At 37.6% G+C, this 22,699-nt stretch overlaps 1 protein-coding gene and 1 long non-coding RNA gene across 2 annotated transcripts; both read right to left on the bottom strand.

Annotated features, from left to right (window-relative positions):
• Positions 1–5,710: 5,710 nt before the first annotated feature.
• LOC145819739 (uncharacterized) lies at positions 5,711–6,183 on the bottom strand. Its single transcript, XR_014360503.1, has 2 exons — positions 6,140–6,183; positions 5,711–6,026 (listed from the first exon to the last, which is right to left on the bottom strand). It is a non-coding gene; the product is annotated as an uncharacterized LOC145819739 (long non-coding RNA).
• Positions 6,184–7,976: 1,793 nt separating this feature from the next.
• Positions 7,977–9,558, bottom strand: LOC114322860 (uncharacterized). The gene is made up of 2 exons (XM_082913618.1): positions 8,702–9,558; positions 7,977–8,601 (listed from the first exon to the last, which is right to left on the bottom strand). Exon 1 carries the CDS (start codon positions 9,546–9,548, stop codon positions 8,880–8,882), a length of 669 nt encoding a protein of 222 aa, XP_082769744.1. The 5' UTR covers positions 9,549–9,558; the 3' UTR covers positions 7,977–8,601; positions 8,702–8,879.
• Positions 9,559–22,699: the final 13,141 nt, after the last annotated feature.

Below are 22,699 nucleotides of genomic sequence, written 5' to 3'. Positions count from 1 at the left end.
CGAGAAAACGTTGAGGACCGGGTTCTTGTTCAAAGTAGCCAGGTCAATGATTAGGGACAATGGGCGGCTTGTGGAGGCGGCGACGCATCTAGTGATCGTGGTTCAGGCAGAAGAAGAACGTATGAGGGGCTCCAGGAGGAGTCAATAGGGTCAGGGGGAGACAATGGATAGTAATAGGCAAAGGGGTTCCACCCCACAACAGTCCCAAGGAGCTCAGTCTAGGTCTACTTTTCCTGTACTGAGTTTTGGGTCAGGGATAGGTGGACAGGAAGGGATTACCTGTTTCAAGTATGGCCAGTTGGGTCACAGGTCTATAGTTTGCCCGAAGAAGAGAGGAGGCCAACAATCTGCACCATCGTCGGCTCATTCTCAGAGCCAAAGTCAGAGGAGTGGGCAGCCGCTTACTTGTTATCAGTGTGGGCAGGCAAGGCATGTGAGGAGGTTTTCCCCTTAGTTGGATGACACATTTGGAGCGTCTGGCTAGAGGCAGACACATAGCCATTAGCCAACACAGTCAGCTTAAGCCTAAAGGGCCAATCAAGGAGCCTCTTTGGCTCAATCAGGGCACCAGACTTATGCTCCGAGGGGTGAGCAAGTGGAGAAGAGACCTACAGGGCGTGTGTATGTTGTTATCATGCCAGACTTAGTGCTAGCACCTTCGGTAGTGAGAGGTACTTTCCTGTTATGCAATTCTATTGCCAATGTGTTGATTGATGTGGGTGCAAGGACCTCGGATCAAGACATAGGCTTCGGCAAGTAAGGTCTCAATGATCTCGGCTTGGAAGGATAACACTTGACGTAGCTGTGCCACACCTTGGCATAGATGTGCCACACCTCGGTCTAGGTCATACCAGTCCCGGAACGAGATCGCTAGGTGCAGGGATCAAAGATCTAGAACGCCTAGATGATAACATCTCGGCCTAGGGGATGCACACCTCGGCCTAGATGATGACATCTCAGCCAATATGCCTAGGTGATGGTGGAGGTCAACCAAAGTAGTTCCAAGGTGGTCCTAGGTGTTGGCGCTCAACGGCCTAGGTGTAAGCGGGTCAAAGGTGTGACCTAGGCTTGATACGACCTAGGCTTCACATGACCTAGGCTTAACATGACCTAGGCTTGAGACAGCAAGCAAGGAACAAAGCATGCATTTAACACTTAGGCAAAACACATAAGCACAAAACAAGACAGGGATCTTTACTTAAGCAAAACAAGTCAAAGTCTACAAATGCAAGCTTAACAAGACAAAATCATGAAAATGCACATGAACGTGGCTAAGACAAGAATGAGGGTTATTACAGTCTACCCTCCTTAAACAAGTTTGGTCCCCAAACTTAAGTTACCTTGCCCCAAAAATAACTCCGGATGTCGGATTCTCATATCTTCTTACCATCTTTAGCCTTTACCTTGGGACAATCCTTAATACGATTCCCCATCTCACCGCACTCAAAGCATGCTCCAGATGCCCGATGACAAACTCCAAAATGTTGCTTCTCGCAACTTGTACATGTCATCCTAGTGCCACTTTCCTGATTTGAGTTGCTTGAACTACCCACATTTACCTTCTTCGTGACATCGGACGGTGCTTGGCGATTGTCATAATCTTGCCTCTTTCTCTGATTCTCCCCCGAACTCTGGTATTTGTTCAAGTTAGCTTCTGCCAGGATGGCTTTATCTAACACTCCGGCATAAGTCGACATGTTGAGCATATTAACCTGATCTTGTATTAGTCCCCGAAGTCCACTCTCAAACTTCCTAGCTTTCCTGTATTCATTATTAACCGTGTGAGGTGCATACCTTGTTAACTCGGTGAAAGCACGATCATATTCAGCCACTGTTTTGTTACCCTATGTCAAAGTCTAGAATTCTGTGGTTTTGCGATCTCGGACACTAAGAGGGAAATGCTTGTCATAGAATAACTCCAAAAATCTGGCCCAAGTTAATTCTAGATTACCTTCTCGGATCATCATCCACCACCTACGAGCATCATCGTCCAGTGTGAATGCTACCAATGACACCTTCTGGGCGTCGGTGCTGGGAAAGATCTCAAACAACTTCTCCATCTCAAGAACCCATGGTTCTGCCTTTATTGGCTCTATACCTCCATGGAATTTTGGCGGATTCGTCTTCTTGAATTCTTTGATCAAGGTCAACGTGCCGTCCCCGTACAAAGCTGGCTGTGGAGGCACTTGCGGCACTGGAGAAGATGGAGGTGGAACTGCATGTCGGCCATCTGTCCGCCCAGCCTGAGTAGATATAGTACTAGTGTTCTGTTGCCTTGCTTGCCTCAACTCATAGGCCAAACCCTCTACCATCCTTTCTAATCTGCCTAACCTATCCTCGGATTTATCTTGTCTAACTTGAGGTCTCCCCCTTCTCATGATGCAAGGAGTATGCAAAATGTGACTTTTTAAAATCAACTGAACATATAGACGTGTATGCAAGTAACAGATGATCATGCTAAGATGATGCACACCTTGTCAAGTAGCAAGCAATATGATGCAATCCTAACATCATTCTAAGGGATATCCTATGCTCTTTAGGACTCAAAGTGTGTGAATAACGTACTATAAGGAACCGGTGCTCTAATACCAATCTGTCACGACCCCATTCCGCCCCTAGTAGAATGGTGTCGTGATGGCCAGTAATCTGAGATTACCAAAGGCCAACTTACAAAGATTCACACACAATCAAAGTATACATATGGGGCTTACATGTGCGGAAGCAAATTTAAATCTAAGTAGTCCATAAGAGCTATACATAGATCAAATGAAATGACATACATCTTAACATGGTTTTACAACTTGAACACAAATAAAATATAATACATGTTACATCTTGATCAAAAGATTTCTCAAGCTAAAATATACAAAAGACATGAATCACAAACTAAGAAGCATAATCTTCAAGATGCTAGCAAAACATGAATCCGAAAACAACTTGCAAATAACATCTAGGCGTCACCGCCTTCTTGCTTGCCACCTACATATATATAAAAGAGAGGGTGAGCTTGGATACTCAGTGAATAATATAAGTAATAAAGGTTTGAATGAATGATATCCGAGATCTTTATCAAAACAATACATATCATAATTTGTAACAAAACATGGGATGAATCAAGTTCATCAATGAAAGTCTTTCAAAGCTTCTTGGGATGTTTACTAACATCTACATAACACAAAGGATGACATTCCAAACAAAACAAAGGAATAACCAACCCAGAATCGATTAGATAAACCCACCCGTACAAGACTGTCGGTGGTACCATCCGTACAAGACCGTCGATGGCAGAGATATCTCAAACAATGGTGCTACTTAGGCTTAACGTCCCCTAGCATGAAAGGACCTTCCAAGAATGTCCTCAAAACAAACATAATACTTGATACAAAAACTAGTGGATAATCATTCATACTTGATCAAATACTTTTCCAAAACAAAGCAAAGCAAAGCTTTATCAAAACATTATAATATAACTTATTAAAAATACCACTCACTTAGCTCTTCAGGTGTAGGGATTAAGGCAAGGATCCAAGACCTACAAATACATAATAAAAGTCCACTGAATACACTTCAAGAGGACAAGAAGGAATGCTCAAAGATGGTTATGAAATGCACTTTCAAAACAAGCTTTACATGAGGGAAAATATCCCATCATTTCTTTCCAAAACCAAGTCAAGACAAAGAAAAACATGTGCTGGGAGTTAAAACACTATTTTTCTTCTAGGGAAAACATGTTGGGAGTTAAAACACTGTTTTTCTTCTAGGGAAAGCATGCTGGGTACCAACCAAGTCTTGGAATGGATGCACAGAGATGATCTAGGCAAAAATGGTGAACTCAAGGGGTCTTGGCCGAGGTCCCACACCTCTTGGCCTAGGTGTGGTCTCCTAGGCCTAGGTGTGCGCCTGCCGAGATGTTACAAGGTGTCGGCAAGGGTGTACCAAGGTCGGCCTAGGTGTGTGGTGGTCGGCCTAGGTGTGCATGCAAGATAGGCTAAGGTGCAAGTGATCATGCAAGGTAGGCCAAGGTGAGATACGATGCTTGGCCTAGGTGTGAGATCTAGGCAAGAGTGGGCCTCAGTGACCACACTTAGGCAAATGAAGTCTGGAAATCTGGATTTCCTCTTGAAGAACATGAATAACATGAACATGAAGAACACGAAGAACATGATTGCAAAAATCATAACTTCTTATTCAAAATCTGAGATTTCATGATATGAGTTCGAAATCATGGACCTGGGCACCCATAGTTGAAGATTTCTTGAAAACAAACACAAAAACATAGAACTTGTTACAAACTTTCGGATCAAAATAAGGTTTTTCTTGAAGAACACAAGAACTTCATTTTCTCTTTCTAAAACCAAACTTTAAATCAATGCATGGCTCATGAATCATGCTAGATCATGCAATGTGATCATATGACCATAAAGAACAACAAGAGTAAATCAAGAATCTAACCTCAAAACACGGATCAAACGATTCAAACTCTAAAGATCAAGCTTGGAATCTAGCTCTCTCACTCTAAGAACTTCTCTGGGCTCGGCTTGGCATGTCAAATTCGGGTCGTTTATCTTTATTTAAATTATATATTAAATGATAATATAAATAATTTTTTTTTAAATAATATAAATAATATTAAAAAAAATTATCGAGCCGAGCTTGAGTTTCATTAATGTTAACACTCCGAGCCGAACTGGAGCCCAATTTCTCATTGAGTCGAGCTCAAGCTTAATAAGCGAGATCGATAAATAAACAAGTCGAGCTCGAGCTCAGCAAAGCTCGGCTTGGCTCAGTTCGTTTGCAGCCCCAATGATTAGAATCGAGGTTAGCGGTCATAACATTCAAAGATTTTTCGCCCATTGACAAGTTCCTTGTCGAGGAAACTCTGAATGGTTTTGAATTCTTTCGCATAAAAAGTTTTCTAGATGTCACAGTTTTTAAATTTCCTCCAAATTTCCATACTCCATTTCTACCTGTTTATTTCCAGTCACTGTAGGATGTTAGTGCTAGAACATAAATCAAACGATGTCCAAACTAAGTGAGACCAGAACCATTGGAAAGGTATTTGAGTTAGGGATATCTTATTAGAAGGATGGAAAGTCTAAAAATCACATCAAGGGGGTGAAAATACAGGTTTAAGCAGTGCTGGTCCGTTCCTGTCGCGTTTTAGAAAAATGATCATAACTCTCTCAATAATTAATATTTTTCAATGATTCTTGTGTAGATAGAAAGGTATCTCATATATCAAACATTTGGCATTGGTTTCACTTAATAAGGATATTTTTAGAGAAAATGGCATAGAAACAAAGTGAGGGTTAACTGCTACTCCCAAAAATCTATAGGATCCAACCGTAAAGACAAGAGGTTTTCGAAACTCAAAATGCATCCCATGATCTTACAAAAATGCGGGTATACCAATAACTCATTGATAGAGGGTATATCAAAATTTCAGAGCAAAATGATTTTTTTTTTTTTTTTTTGGTGAATTTTAGACAATCAACAAAGTTAATGCATATGAACAGAATCAGAGCATATAGAGGCTAAAATCATACCAAGTGTATTCAATCAATTTTCACCATACACATACATGATACAAAAATACACAATCGAAGTAACCAAATATTAGATATAGAGGAAGAGAAGGCAAGGGTGTCCCAAACCATAAAATGAATTCCTAAGCTAACCCATTAAGTTGAAACCAAAAACGGGAATATACCTCAACTCCTTTATAGTTGAATCCTCACCAAGTTTTAGTGTATATGTTGAAACTTTAGGAGGTTGAGGTAGCCAATCAGCCTCTTCCTTATTTTCACAATCAACAACCTCTATGAATTTCTCATTCTTATCTACCTTCTCAACCAAAATTCAAATTAATACCAATACTCAAATCAATTTCAAACAAAGACCCACATTCTAAGTTGCTAAATTATTCAAATTCAATAAAATCTGCAAAAAAGTAGAGAGCTTTACAGTGGTATACGAAAGCTTTCTTTGTTTGGGAGAGAAAGCTGGGGATGAATCTGAACCATCATCTGTAAATTCAAAAAATACAAATGTCTGAGACATATATATATATATATATATATGTGTATATAGAGAGAGAGATAGAGAGAGAGAGAGAGAGAGAGAGAGAAAAAGGACAGACCGTTGAGGCAGACAACATCGAAGGGTTGAACACGGTGGAAAGCTGTGGGGGTGGAGAAGAAACAGAGTATTAGAGAGTAAAGTGGTGAAGAGAATGGCACTACGAAGACACTAGTATATGGAACAAAAGTTAGAGGGTTTTTTTGAGATAAATATACCTTTAAAATCCAGGAAAATTAAAGATTGTTTTTTTTTGAATTTCAACTTATTTTACCAAACAATTTAGAATTCCAGCAGATTTATCAACTAACCCCTACAATTTTAACATAATTTTTCACTCAATTTTTCCTAATTACCCATCAATTTTTTCTTAATTCCATATAAAAATAACTTACACATTCATATTTTGCCAAACAATCCAACAATTTCACTCAATTATAGTAAAATTCCAATTAAATTTCATCATACAACAAACAAAAACAGCTGCCTACTTCTCTCTGAAGCAGCAAGAACCTGCTGCTTTAAAAAAATAGCACCACGGTCGCATACATCAACCAGCAAAGAGACATCAATGATAGACTTTGAGGTCCAAAATGAGACACTTTAAACTCACAGCAGCCGGATTCAACTCCCTCACATCTCTGTTCAATACTAAATCCACCAAACCTATAGTTTCCCTCACAATTGCATTCAAACAAAGCTAAAAAAGCAAAACTATATGGTCCCTCATAGGCACATCAATCACAACATCATAACGAGGCGAATTCACAATCACCCATCTGAGGAAATCACAATCTTCAGCCATAACAGAACACAAAATGCTCCGAAGAACTCTTTACCAATAGGCAATATGATAATCCCTCCATGAATCAATTTTACTCCTAACAAGCCACAACTCCGAAGGAAGAAGCCTAACACAATTCCTAGAAAAACCCTTAATTTCACCATTATCACTGCCTACAAAATTTGCACATTGAATCGATAGAATACTTAGGAGAGCGAAGGTTTGACTCAAACTATCTCGATTGACAGAGCTAACTACGCCAGGGCAATTACGGTAGAAGAAATTGGGGCTGAAGTCGCAGTATTCATCGAGGAAGAAATAGAGGTTGGAGTTGGGATCGTGTAGGGTTTGAAGGAAGCGGTTCTAATTAAAGAGTTGTTGGGAGGGTTTGAGAGTGTTGGGATAGCGCAGTGAATGGAGTATGAGAAGGTCGAAGTTGAGAAGGGGGGAAGGGAAAGAAGGGCATTGGAGGAAGTGACGGAAGAGGGATTCCAGCGGAAGGTAGTACTGGAAATTGAAAGGACATGGGCAGAGGGCAGTGGTGGTGGCAGTGACAGTGGTGGGGAGGGGAGTGGAGATGGAGTGAAGGGTGGTTTTCAAAGAGATGGATGAGGTGTTTGAGTGTTGAGAGAGTGGTTGGGAGATCGGGAGGCTACGGTAGAGGCGGAGGTGGAGGTGGTGAAGTGATTGAGTTGGTGGTGGTAGTAGAAGACGGATTGTGGTGAAGATGAGAATAGAAGAAGTTAAGGTAAGGATTATGGTTAGGGTTAGGGTTAGTCTTAGGGGGTGAAGGAAGAAATGTGAGATATGGTGATGGAGATGGAGGATTCATCATAGTGTCTCTTCTTCTTCTTTGTCACCCTCCTCACTGCACAGAAAATGCTTTGAGGTTTTCTTTTTTTAGATTGATGTTGGGGACTAAAAAGTTGGGGGCTTTTGATTGCTTCTTTCCTCTTTTTTTTTAAATTTTTTTAAAATTTTTTGATGTTTGACGCTCAAAATTTTATTTTGGCGCTATTTTTTTTTGGTCATCCCTTTCACGACAGCAATTGCACGTCGTGGAAAGTGTAATATTTTAAACAGTGTTTTTTAAGGCGAAAAGTGAACCGAGGCGACGAGGCGAGGCGAGGGCTTCATCGAAGCGAGGCGACCAGAAATGATATTTTTTAAAAATAAATGGTATAGACAAAAATATTAATATTTTCAAGAACCATCATGCAGTTATCATTCCAAATACTAAATATCCATAAACAAAAGAAAATATCCAACAAAGACAAATACAATCCACCAATCCAAAAGTTCTAAAAATCATCTTCAACATCAAGCAAATGAACTTCTTCTTCATTATCATTGGCTTCAGCATATCCCTCTGCATCTTCTTCCTCTCCCCCATCTGAAATTGACTCTTCCTCATCAATAAGTTGCAATTTAGGTCTAGTTGCTGATTTTGAAGTTGAACAACCCCTTTCTATTGCCCTTGTTCATCTAGTTCTTTGACTACTTTCCTCAACTCCGGTAGCTCTAGCAACATCATCCCATGTCAAAGTATCATCCTCAAAGACAAGTTCCTCCTCCATCCTCCCAACCAACCACTCATTACTTTCATCAACATCCGTCAAAGCAATGGGATCAATAGTGTCACGGGAATTGTATCGACGTCTCAATGCTCTATTATACTTAACAAATACCAAATCATTCAGACGTTTTTGAGCTAACCTATTTCTCTTTTTGGTGTGAATCTGCAAAAATTCAAACCAAATAAAAATATTCAAATTTTTATCTAAGTATTAATAAATTTATAGGTATTCATATTCACTATAGTTAAAAATAGGTACTCACATGTTCAAACACACTCCAATTCCGCTCACATCCAGATGAGCTACAAGTTAGACTAAGAATTTTGATGGTGAATGTTTGCAAATTTGGCGCTTCAGAACCATATGCACTCCACCAATCAGCTGTTGATTATAACTAATTAATTAGAAAGAATATTTAAAATATAAAAAACTAACTAAAATTACTTAAGTATAAAATATAGATCACCTGGTGCCCTTGTAGTTCTTTGTCTAATGGCCAAAGCCATCCCAAAGAGACCAACAGCTTTCCTATAAGTAGTCAACTCTGCGCAAACTTTATCTTGTGTCTCATTGCTTGGGACCAACCTTTGTATGCATTTATACAGGCCTGACATGACTTCCTTATCTTTCTCAATATTCAGATTTGCGTAAAAATACTCTGGGTTTAAATAATACCCAGCTGCATGCAAAGGCCTATGCAATTGAACATTCCATCTATTGTCAATTATTTCAAAAAACTCCTTGTACTTCTCTTCATTTCCATTAAATGATTTTGCAATGGCTTCTTTAGCCCTATCCATTGCCTCATAAATATATCCCATGGGAGGCTTTCTCTCACCATCAACCAATCGCAGTACACGAACAAGAGGACTTGATATTTTGAGAGCATAAAGAACATTGTTCCAAAAAGAAGGCATTAATATGACTTGTGCGGTCTTTTTACCCTGTGGTTCCTTCGCCCATTTGCTTGTGGTCCATTCCTCTGAAGTGAACATCTTCTTCAAGTTGGTTTGTTGTTGATGAATCCTTGATAAAGTTAGAAAAGCAGTTGCAAATCGAGTTTTTGGTGGCTTGATCAAATCCTTGCACTGGGTAAATTGCCTCATCATATTCAACAAACCAGAGTGGTTCACTATATAACCATGCACCGCAATTGCCTTTTCAAATGTCTTGTTGAAGTTGGGAATTTTGAAAATGTCCTCCAACATCAAGTTCAAGCAATGAGCTGCACATGGTGCCCAATACAAATGTGGTTGCTTTGCCTCCAAAAACTTCCCTATTACAAGTTTTTTTTTTTTTTTAAAAAAGAATAATATGAGAATTGCATATTCATATTGTAAGTAAGTACTAAGTAAATGTATACTACTAAGTTACTAACCGGCCAACACATTTGCTGAGGCACTATCTGTAACAACTTGAACCACGTTGGCTTCACCAATACGCTCCACAAAGTTGTCAAGCAATTCAAACATCTTATTTGCATCCTTGGATAAGCTAGAAGCCTCAACGGATTCAATAAACATTGATCCTCTTGGGCAATTAACCAAAAAATTAATTAATGCTCTGTTTCTTTTGTCCTTCCACCCATCGGCTATTAAAGAGCATCCATATGTTACCCAATCTTTTTTATGATCCTGCATGGTCTTATTAGTGTGGTCTACCTCTTTCTGTAAATAAGGAACCCGCACCTCATGGTAGCTTGGTGGTTTCATGCCAGGACCATATTGCCCAAAAGCTTCAACCATTGGCCCAAAACTATTGTAGTTCACAACATTGAAAGGTATACCCGTATCATACATCTACCTCGAAAACCAAACAAGAGCCTGATCTCTCAACACCTTCTTACTAGGATCATTATCATCAATTCTTGTTTGCTTTCCCTTGGCTTTACGATTTTGCACCGCAACTTCTGAATCAGGGGTGAAGTACACATCCATGGGTCCCTTTTGCTTTGGTTGTTTGGAACCAATAGATTTGGAGGAGTTACTTCCTTGTTCTCGACGGATAGAACCTTGAGTAGAAACAGGCTTTTTACCATGTTGATTTATCTCAAGAATTTCATCATCATCATCATCATCATTATCCATCTCATCAAAATCAGGAACCATCCTCAATTGCACCTTTGATTGACTTTTTTGAGACATATAGTCATTAATTTCATCTTTGACATGAGATGGACATTTTTTACAAGCAACAACATTTTTATAACCACCAGCAAGATGTTACTTGACTCAGTAAACACCGCCATTCATTTCTTTGTTGCAAAAGTTACAAATGAACTTTGAAAGGTTTTGGGGATTTACCATCCGTGCATATTGCCATGCCGGATCTTTTTTACTTTCACTTGACTTCGACATTAATTCTATCCAACAAGCAATTCAATGTTTCAGCATAAAGAAATTAAAGAACATATTTTAACAACATTAAATAACATAAATAAATTAAAATAGTTGAAATTAATTGAATTAAAATAATTAATTGAATAACTAGGAAATTAAAATAATCAGGAAATTAATTGAATTAAATTAATTGAATTAAAATAAACAAATTAATTGAATTAATTGAATTAAACAAATTAATTGAATTAAAATAATTAATTGAATAACCAGGAAATTAAAATGATCAAGAAATTGATTGAATTAAATTAATTGAATTAAAATAAACAAATTAATTGAATTAAACAAATTAATTGAATTAAAATAATTAATTGAATAACCAGGAAATTAATTGAATTAAATTAATTGAATTAAAATAAACAAATTAATTGAATTAAACAAATTAATTGAATTAAAATAATTAATTGAATAACTAGGAAATTAAAATAATCAAAAAATTAATTGAATTAATTGAACACAGAAGAAAAAAAATAATTGAATTAATTGAAAAAAAATTAATTTTAAAATAATTGAATTAATTTTAAAAATTAATTTTTGCAAATTAAAAATTAATTTTTGAGAATTAATTTTAAAAAAAAATTTATTCGAACAAAGAACAAAATTAACCACGAAAAATTGAATTAATTAAATGAAGAAGCAAGTCGAAGTCGACAGTGTTCGACAGTGTTCAACAGTGTTCAACCGTTAAAAATTGTACATTCCATGATGCACAAAAAGCTAGTCATTTAAAATATTACACTTTCCATGACGCGCAATTGCTGTCGTGAAAGGGATGGCCAAAATAAAAATTTTGAGTGTCAAACACCAAAAAATTAAAAAAAAAAAAAAGGAAAGAAACAATCAAAAGCCCCCAACTTTTTAGCCCCTAACATCAATCTAAAAAAAAAAAAAAAAAAAACTCAAAGCACCATACCTCACCTTTCTTCCTTCACCCCCTAACACTAACCCTAACCCTAACCCTAACCATAATCCTAACCCTTTCACGACAGCAATTGCGCGTCATGGAAAGTGTAATATTTTAGCTTTTTGTGCATCATGGAATGTACAATTTTTAACGGTTGACTTTTTGTGCATCATGAAATGTTCAATAATTTTAATAGTTGGTGTACATATCATGTATAGTTGATGTATTTACGGCATGCCATATGCACGCCACAGAAAGTTTTATTATTTACGGCTAACATTGCAAGCCGTAGAAGAAAAATATTGTTATTAGCATTCACAACCTATGCAATAGACACGTCATGGTTGGGAAATTATTTACGACATGCAAAAAAAGCATGTTGTAAAAATGAAAAACCACGACTTGCATTTACTGTATGTCATTGATGTGAAGTCTTAAAAATCTAGTTTTGTTGTAGTGGTGTACTACTTCACACCTATCCAAAATAACATCAAGCTAGACCCCAATAATTTTGAAACACATAGAGTCATTAACACCCAACAACATCAAAATTACTATTCTCACAACCAATCATAAATAGTAATAATAATAATAATAATAATAATAATAATAACAATCCAACATATAGTTTGAATATGGTATACTCAATATCTGTACACAATAACATCAACCACCACTCATATTTCCGAAACCCACAGTGACAATAACACCCAACAACATCCACATTACGTGATATATGAACAACATACCATGATATTGCAACATTAACTACGATTTTGTTCTATTTCACATATATACAAAATAACATCACAGATATCCATACATATCGCCATCGCATGCCCAACGACACGAACAGTGGCACCAATGTGTGATTGATGTGAACTCGTCGACGTTACGACCTCACCGTTAATCGCAAGTACAGATGTCTTAGTGTCCACATCGATTCGACTTTGCAAATGTGCTACAACGGGGTTTTCTTTTTTGCTAGGGTTCTGAGGGAATGTACAATGTTAATTAGGTAATGTAGAATCTAGCTTTAACGTTGCCAAACTAGGCTTTGCACTCAAACAGGATAAGGATCAACATTGGAACATTGGGATGGAAACTTAAAGGGGGTTTTCGCTTTTCTAGGGATTTGAGGGGATGTATAATGTTAATTAGGGAATGTAGATTCTATGTTCAATGTTTCCAAATCAGGTCTTGCAATCAAATAAGATGTGGATCAACATTGTAACACTCGGATGGAAAACTCAAAAGTTTCCATTCTTGATCATCTATTCTATTTGAGATGGAGGGAAACCAAAAAAAAAATGCTATAGTATGCTTTTGGGCATTTTTGTAACTACAGTATCACCAAAAAATCACATTTCCCCCCTTCACACATACACCTCGCGTGCTGATTTCATGGGCTTCCATGTAATTACACTGAAATGGGGCTTTTCAGTCTACAAAATAAAAGGCATGACTAAATGGTTCAACATATCTAAATTTGAAATTTATTGGTGCTTTACACTTATTTTAATCATTGATTAATTAGAGTGTTATTTTTATATGGTTAAATGGAAGCTAGCCAATGGAGATTTTTCTTAATTGTTTAAAATTAAGAAAATCAGTATAAGCAATCATGGTTAAACCAGTGAATCAGTTAAACCAAAAGCGATTTACCTAATTGGTTAGGATAAAAGACCAACCAACTTATACGAAAATTAATTAATCGAAACTTTTAAATGTTAATTTAATTTTAAAATTTAAATTGGCTTGAATTAAAGTATGCACAACACTACAATATTAAATGAGATCATAAGATTCACTTTATATAAATGAAACAACTCACTTTTTCCTTTTTTTCCCGATGTGGAAATATAAAACAAAAGTTAACAATTATTTAGGCAGGAAGTTTATTTCTGTAGCTCGACTTTTTCACGCCCCCACTCGAAAGATGAATAAGCCCTATAGTATCGGACTCCCGCAATTCTGAATCTAATTCCACAAGTGCAATGTGAAATAGATAATCACCAAAGAGTCCCAATCCGACAAATCTTTTGAAAAATCGATTTTGAATCAAATTGCCAAAAATGGACTGTTTTTCCAGATATAGAGTCACCACCTAAATATTTTTGGAAAATCTTGGAAACCCATGACTCAAGCCAAAGTCCACGTGTCTGTCATCACCAGCACTGTCTCGGCTCGGGAACTTAGGTATGAGAGGGGAAGGTCATGAAATGAGCACCCCCGCTCGCCCGATCAAAGATCAGTCTCTATTAATCATGATGTGACTTTTATTTACGTTATACGCTCTTATTCTGATTTATTAGGCTAGCATTACTATGTGATGCTTACACACATAAGTATAGACTATTTTGTAAAAATTGAAACCTTTGATTCATGTTTATTTTTTGAAAATTGTTTCGAATCTGTACCACTTGGAAAAGTGATCACAAATAAACATTACTCAAATTATTTCAATTCAAGCAACTAGCTTTCATCCATAGTGTGTGAGTGATTTTCTGATCACACTGCCAACTCAGTATTCAGCTGGAGAGCACTGGCAGAATAGATGACACCTGGCTGACCTGTAACAGAAAGAAAAGATTCCGGTGGTGGTTCGTTCACCTGGGGGCACTTCGACGATCAAGTCAGTATATCTCTGAAAGATAATCAATAGTGTTAAACTCACTGTTCAGAATATAAATTGCGTACCTTAGACCCATCAGGGGTGCCTTTCTTTTATAGCCAACACTTACCTAATCTCAATAGAAGCCTAGCTTCAATGGACTCTAACTTATTGCTTATCCTGGACTCTTCAATAGATAGGAATAAACTCCCTAAGAGTGTTACCCTTATCCATGCTGAAGTCCTTTCTCATTCTAGGACTCTTGTGCCTTATCCGCTTATCTTGGATTCCAATATCTTCGGAGATAACCTCGGCCTAACCGAGATCACCTCGGCGTCACGACTAGGACACGTGGCACCTCGGCTGACACGTCGGTGTCTCCTTGGCCACGTGTTGATGCTCAGAAAATATATCCCCACAACTGCCCCCTAGGTTCTATTACCTCGACATTCTGAGGCGATGGAACCTATATCGGTACTTCCTAGTAGTACGTCGGTTTAAAGCATCTCAGCTGAAATCACTGTTAAGGTCGACATGTCTCTTTAAAGAACAAGGATCCCAAGAGCTCTTCTTAAGCATATGAACTGTCATGCACAATAACTCAACCGTTTTAGCCACGCGTCTTCCCCTTACTGGATCGTACTCCGGACGCGTTTGCAAGTCGTCTTGCGCCTACATGCACCGTTTGACGCATTCGTTGTTCTAGGCGCATTAATTGCCTTGTTTGCCGCCGTTTCAAGTTTTGACAAAACTTGTTTCTTTCCCCCGTCTTTCCACTTTACATCGTTTCAGAAGCTCTCTCTCTCTCTAGCCTTTTCAAATCTTCCATTGTTCGAAGCTTTCAAGCTCTGCTACCACCGTTGTTCACCTCCTCCGATGAGACTCTTGCTACTCTTCTCCGCTACTGCCATTCGTCTGACTTCGGCGAACTCAACATCGGCTTCCTTTTTTCTGGTAAGTCACCGTTCCTCCTGGTTTCAGTTTCTTGTTGCTTTTCAAGAAGTTTCGCTTCATTTATCTGTTGCTGCTGCTGATTTTGCTAAAGTATTTGATTTACGAATCATGTATTTGAGCACGTTTATCTTACACTTTTGTTTCTGCCCATTTTATGTCACTACTAAAAAAAACACTTTTTGCGACCGCTACAAGCCGTCGCAAATAATAAAAATACAGTCGCAAAAAACTTTTTGCGACGGCCTATGCGACGGCAAATGGGGGTCGCGAATGTGGAGGTGGCAAATACTTTTTGCGGCGGCAAATCAACAGTTGTAAATTATTCGTGACTGCCTAAACTATTTATGGCGACCGCTATGTTGCCGTCGCAAAAAACAGAAAAAAAAAGAAGTCTAAACTAGTTTTAAATAGATATATATCATAAATGATCTAACACAAACCTTTGTCATCCTTGATTTGCGGGTAGCCTCTTCAGCTTCTTGGATTTTTCTTGTCTTCAAGAATTAATCTGCTCATAATTCTAGTTGATGCAATTAAAAGAACATAAGTATCCAACAGTAACTATCTCATACATGTATATGTATGCTTATGAACATATACACACAATAAGGCTTTATATACATTATTTATTTCCTATTTCTATACAGCAAGAGAGAAAATATATAGTTCACATAAGATGTAAAAAACAATATCAGAATATCCTTTATTTTTGCTGATATATGGTATAACCAACACTGTTGTGGGCTAAGATTTCACAAAGATTTTGTCCACAAAGATGAATAGATACTTCTGCAATTTGGAATCCTCCACTTTACCTTTAGACAGATAATTATTGGCATGTGTGCTCTTCTCTTCCCAAACCTTAACATCGGACACCGCCTTTCCATTAGGCTTCTCAACCAAACCAATCGCTTGGTTTGGTAATCTCTCCAAGGTTTCCACTTTAGCTAGATCAAAGAAAGATTATTCCTTCACCTTATTAGCTTCCATAGAGTTATTAGCTGCTCTTGCAGTACCCTTGTCATGGTTGGCAGCATCAGAATATGAATTAGATACGAGTGGAAGCTTCAGAGTATTAGCAACAAGTTCTTCACAAGCCAAACTGTCAATGTCTGTTTCTTTCTTCAACGGAACACCAATGCCGTTTTGAGTGCCCTTATCAATGTGATTCTTCAATTCCACTGAAAAGGCATTTCTCTCAAATGACTTAAGTTTCTTGCCTCCTAAAACTTTGTCATTGCCCCCAGCAAAATCAGATCCATTTGAACTTTCTTGGCTACTCTTGATCACACGTCTAGGTTTAATTTCTCCTTTACGCTTTTCCTTTTCAATCATGTAAATCAAATCATCCAGAAGAGGGTATAACAATAGATTACCATGCACTAGAAATGATTTCATAATCTGCTCCAACATATAAGCCAAAACAAGTAAGATAATCTGATAATTTTCAAGTCAATTCAGGAAAAAAGAAACTGGAATACTATACTAAACTGATACAAGGACATGGCTTACCTGAAGAATACTAGTTGGGGATTCTTCTGGGGCATCCAAAGGTTCGTGTGAAAACCCTTCACTGTCGGTGGGGCTTTCATTCAATGAGGAAGAGGGTGAGATATCAAGGCCAAGACCAGTGTAGATTTCAGCATTTTTTTGCGTCGACAAATTATCAGAACCCACTTTAATTCGAACCTTCAGTGTTTTTTCGTCAGAAGGCTAAGCACAGTTTTTCGCAAGTTCACATCTTGAACTGGATTCCTCAACACAATGTGCTGTTGACATGCCTATGTCTCTTTTTGATAAATCTTTACTGGAAGACCTTAGCGAAAGGAGCAATGCGGCATTTGTAGAAGACAACCCATGTCTCGCTGACAGAGATGCACTAGATGGAACTACAGAGTTATGACGGCCACCCTGTATAATTAGACAACTCAAAGTGCTCAGGTAAACCAGAATTCCCATTTTAACCAAGACAGTCCTACTTCCTCCTTAACAACAAAGAACAGTTCACAAAAACAAAAGAAGGCCCAAATTCATTAATTTTCTACCTCCAAGTGCAAAATGTTTAGGGATTTGGGCGTGCTGTAGTTATGATTTTTTGGTGGAGATAGTGGACGAGACCAAACAGGAGAGCGCTGATAGGTGGGTAGAAATGAACCATAACCACCAAATTTTGTCCCTATTAAAATGAATAAATCCTTAACGCATCACTTCATAGCATAGCTCCACATAAATGTGGGTCTTTGAATACGAAATTTTTTTGTAGTTTTTGTGTTTGACTTACCCAAGTTCTCAGCTGAAACTCCACCTTCAAAATCTTTTTGAAAATGTCCCAAAACATCTTGAAGTTTCTCATCCTTTAAAAGGGAATAGTGATCATTTAAATTAAAACATAGAGCAAGAAAAGTAAAATATAAATAAATAAAAGCGTGAGAGATAGAGACACTCAAGCAGTGATAGCAGAGATTGAAATCAAGACAATCTAAACCTTTGAATTACATATGTGGGAATATAGATATATAGAGATCCTACATAGTACAGCCACCAACTCTTATACCAATTTGCAGTTACATTTAATGACCCCATTATAAGTGAACTGATATGCTAAGTCTCATCCCTCGATTTCCATAAAGGTTCCAATATGCATTTGAATTGGTATAAATAGGACAAAGTTTTCAGTTCTTACATAAATGGTACTTATACACATTTATCATCTTCCTCACAAAACTAACTCATAGAAGTCATCTGGCTCCTCTGCCAACCATCACATCACATTTCTCAATGGCCTCCATTTTCCACCTCTGTTTCATAATTTTATTCATTTGTTAATTTTCGAGTATATAATAATTGCAATAAAGGAGAAGATCATGTCAGCAAGCATTCTTAGGTGGAAGGACCACAACCAAGTATGTAGAATAATTTATAAGTCCTGTATATATTTTAAAGTTATGTGAAGATGTTATACATGTGCATTGGTTTAGCAACTTCCTGCAAAGAATTTCTAGGCACAGAAGCTCAACCGTTTAAAAAATCTATAATACATATTTAACATTGTTACTAGTAACAGATTATTCAACATTCATGGACATTGATATGACATAATCATGCTTTGGTGGTTGCCATATCAAATTAATTAAATGTTAACAGTTATGTATTCTATTTAAATTGATTTTAAAATTTTTTCATTGAGCCTATATATATATTTGGGAAAAATTCATTTTACTGACCGAATAGCACTTTACCTCCATATCTTTTAAAAATAGCCACATACCTCCCATATGGTTTTGAACTAAAACGCTACAATTATATTTTCCATCCAAACTAATAGAGAGTTTGTTTCACAGGCATATTTTGAGAGTGGAGACAGGAAAACAAAAAAAAAAAATTAGTCAAAGTTAAATTTCAATGTAAGAAAACAAAACGAACCTTGTTTTATCTTTTAATCTAAACTTCTTAGTTAATAACACTTTAAATTAAATATACATATTATATATATAATTAATTTAACTACCTTAATTTATTATTATAAAAATTAATCATCAAACTACTTTAATCTAGTTTTCAATTTTTAACTCAATTTTTTATTTAACAACATTTTAAAATAAACATAAACATACATATATTAATTGGAACTGGGTTGTGTCCTTAGGCACTAGAGTCGCAATCAAGGACACAATATATTAATTGTGTTAGAGTATACTTAAGTATCCATTAAATTCAATAACAATTTTTTTTTGGTGGGTAAATTCAATCACAAACCTTATCAGTATCACTGCAAGAAATCGAAGATGATGAAATTGCAGATGTATGTTGCATAGCCCTCTCCACCATCTTCAAGTGAAATTCCTGAGAAGGAACATGATGAAGGAATATTTTAGCCACACAAAGTGGCAAGAGATTTTATTTGCACAAGATATGGCCCAAACTTAGACTCAAAACAATGATATTTGTACATGCATAGATGCACAAGCAGTACACAAGTTTGAGCACGCACTTGAAACTCTGGCAATCGAGGAGTGCTTCTTTTTGGGAGTAACGATGACGGAGCTTCAGAGAATACATTAACTTTTAATTTAGGCCAACATTAACATTATCAAAAGAGATAACAACAATATAAATTAGCTCCAAAGCAAAGCCGCAAGCTATTATGACAAGATGAGCTTCAGGTTGTCAATGTCAATGGTTATTTCCTCCAAAACAGAAAAAAAATAAAATTTATCATAACCAAATCCTTCAAAGGCTATCATAAATAATAATTTACCATTTGTATTGCTAATTAGTACTTGTTCATTCAAGCACTTAGTGCCAAACAATAACGTTAACAAAGTGATATATATATATATATATTGTAGGATACATCTCAGTTCTTACTTTCAGCATCTTCTTTGCCTTCTCGATTTCAAGATGATGAGGATGGCTTGCAGCAGCAACAACAATAACAACAAATAAATAAAAAAATTAAAAAGAATTAAACAAATATAATTTCCAAAAATACATCAAACAAAGTGGAATGATCAACGCAACATAAATATAATCAGCAGACCTTGAACCTAAATGTTCAGATTATACAGAGCTTAGAATTCGAAATCGAAACTCGAGAGATTCATGTATCTAATTGAGATAATCAAATCATCAACCACAACAAGCAACATAAATTATAGTTAACATTTGAATCAAATTGTTTACCTGAATTGAAGCTTGAGTCCCAGCTAACGCAATCGCAGTCACAGCAGCACTTATCGTATCTAGAGCGATGTTGTTCGTGCTTCTTATCTCTTTATTTTTTTCTCTTTGCCCCGATCAAACAATTAACCTAATTTCACTCAACAATTTACGTTCATCGTCGATCAAATCTCATAGAAACTGCATCTTTCTCGAGAAAATTCAACTTAGAAAATCGAATTTTGAGTCGGCAAATGAAATTGAAGATCAGAGAAACAGAGCATGATAAAGAAAGTGAGAGACCGAGTGATAGAGATTCATACCACTGGAGCTGCGACTATGGCGAGCAAGAGAGCGAGAGAGACAGTTTGTGAATGTCATGAGAGTGAAAGGGGCTAGGGCATTGGTATATAAACTAAATAAAAGAAATAGGAATAATGACTTGACCAAAGTAAAATCAGGTAGTTTTGGACTATTTTCATTCATTTATTTTTTTGTGTCCATCTTTTTTATGGTTGCAAATATTTTCTTTTTTTTGTAACGGTTAAATAGTCAGTCGCAAAAAATTAGACGCAAAAGGTCAATTTTCTAGTAGTGTGTCTCGAATTCACACTGTTCACACATTTGTTGACTGTTGCCACTATTCTTAGCCTGTTACACATGTCTTGTGTTTCTTGATGATCCTTCACTATTCTTGACTCTGAATCGCATTACATGCTTCTGTTTTCTTGTGACTTTTCCAGATTCGTGCCTTTGATCTTTGTTTTATAGATCTAGGTTTGGGGATTTGTTTGTAGAACCCACAAATTCATAGGAAAAACCGAAAACGATCCCCACAATTTCTAATTTCTTACCCCACAAATTTTTAGGTTTTTGCCGAGGTCCTAATAACCCTTTCTTAAAGCTCCCTTTTTCTGAAGTCCAGCTCTTCTAATTCAGGCCGTCGTTATGGGTATGTGGAAGCATAGGGTAGATACCCCGAGCAAATTAGAGCACTTTAGGCAGGAGTTTGACATCCCAGCTGACGTTCATCTGAGGTTAGCTGGGGATGATGACTCTATCATGTCCACAGCTGATTCCATACCCCTTCCTGTTGTAGCTTTCATCGAGTGCGGACTTCGGCTCGCACTCAATATCCTTTTTCGTGAGATCATTCACTATTATAAGTTGAACCCAATGCAGCTTGCCATCAACTCCTACCGAGTCATTAATGGCATCATAGCCTTAGCCAAACAAGAAAACGTTAGGGTTACCTTAGTCGATATCCAGTATTGCTACGCCATGTGTGGCCTCAAAAAAGACACGGGCTACATTTACTACCTCAAGCCGAGATCCATAGAATACAAAATCGTAACCGAGCTCCCAGACTCCAACAAGGGAGCTAGAGACGATTACTTCATTACCTCGGGGAACTGGGAGTTCACTCCAGATGAGTACCTCCATCTTTACCCTCTTTCTTGAACAGTTTTTGTGAAAGGCAATGGTAAGAGCCCTGTGTCCATATTAACTTATTTGTTTTCAAGTCTTCAATACTTTATTTGTTTCTAATGTCTGCTTTTCTTGCAGCTCTTCCTCAGCCACCAAAGGGCTTCCGTCAGTCTTTCTTTCCCAGCAAAGGCTTGAGGAAACTGTTGGATTTGCCAGTCCTCAAACGGAAGGCCCCTCTTCTGCTCAATTTCATTCCTACCTACAAGTCAGCTCTTCCCGACATCCCCAAGAAGAAGAAGAAAAGCCTTTCTCCGCCTTCCGCTACAACTCCTCAAGTTGCCTCCACATCTCGGCCAGATCAAGGATTAACTTCTGACGCAGCAGATCAGCCATCAACTTCGGCTCCATATCTGATCCCAATATCCCAGGGCCGTCGATGACGCCGAACAGTTTTTGTTGCTGAAATGGGCCGCCAAAAAGCAATTGCCAAAGACCTCTTAGCCAATATTCCTAATTCAATTGATGCCCAATCAGTGCCAACCCAACCAAAGCCGAAGACAAAAAGGATCAAGAAGGCTCAGCCAAAGGCAAAGGTGACTCAAATTGACACTGAAGATACTTTGCCAATCTCGAAATTAGCTTTGAGCGAGAGAACTACATCTGCTGTCGAAAAGAGGCCAACCGAGGCCCAACCATCTGAATCCCCAAAATCAAAGAAGCCGAGGTCATCCGCTACAACCACATCGGGGTCTCGAAAGCAGGATTCCCCCTGGGCTCCCCAAATTACATTGGAGGATAAGCCAGTTAGGGCTAGCGATAGCGCTGATGACATTAATGTCGGCGTTGCCCTCAGTATTGCTCTGCTTCTTCCCGACGATCTCGACCGAAACGCCGAGTTGAGTGAATATGAAAACTATGCTCTGATGCTCCAGTGCTCTGTCCAAGTGAGTGTCTTTATTTGGTCATTTTTCTTTGTTTCTTGTACTTAGAAAATTTTCTAATAACTTTTGTCTTGTTCACTTTCAAGCCATCCAGCATGCTCATTCCTTCTCAATACAATCCTTTAAGAACCAAAAAGAACTGGCCGACAAGAAGAGGGAGGCTGCTAGTCTGCAAAAGACTAATAAAAGCTTGCAATCCAAGATGAAGCCTTTGGAGGATCAAGCCGAGGTTGCTATCAAGGCCCAAAATGTCGCCGAAGAAAAAGCAAAATCTGTCGAGGCCATTAAGAATGTTCTTGAGACCGAAAAGAGAGAGGCCGAAGAAAAAATGACCCAGGCCCAGAAGGAACTTCAAGATTCCCTG

Source organism: Camellia sinensis, chromosome 2, assembly GCF_055761805.1.
Source record: "Camellia sinensis isolate YWXY chromosome 2, ASM5576180v1, whole genome shotgun sequence".
Taxonomy (NCBI): Eukaryota; Viridiplantae; Streptophyta; class Magnoliopsida; order Ericales; family Theaceae; genus Camellia; species Camellia sinensis.
The sequence above is the reverse complement of the archived record's forward strand: the minus strand, read 5'-3'. Positions and strand labels throughout refer to the sequence as shown.

Excerpts from the sequence above, each read along its gene's own strand:
- LOC114322860 (XM_082913618.1), bottom strand. The coding sequence starts at position 9,548 with ATGATGAGGCAATTTACCCAGTGCAAGGATTTGATCAAGCCACCAAAA.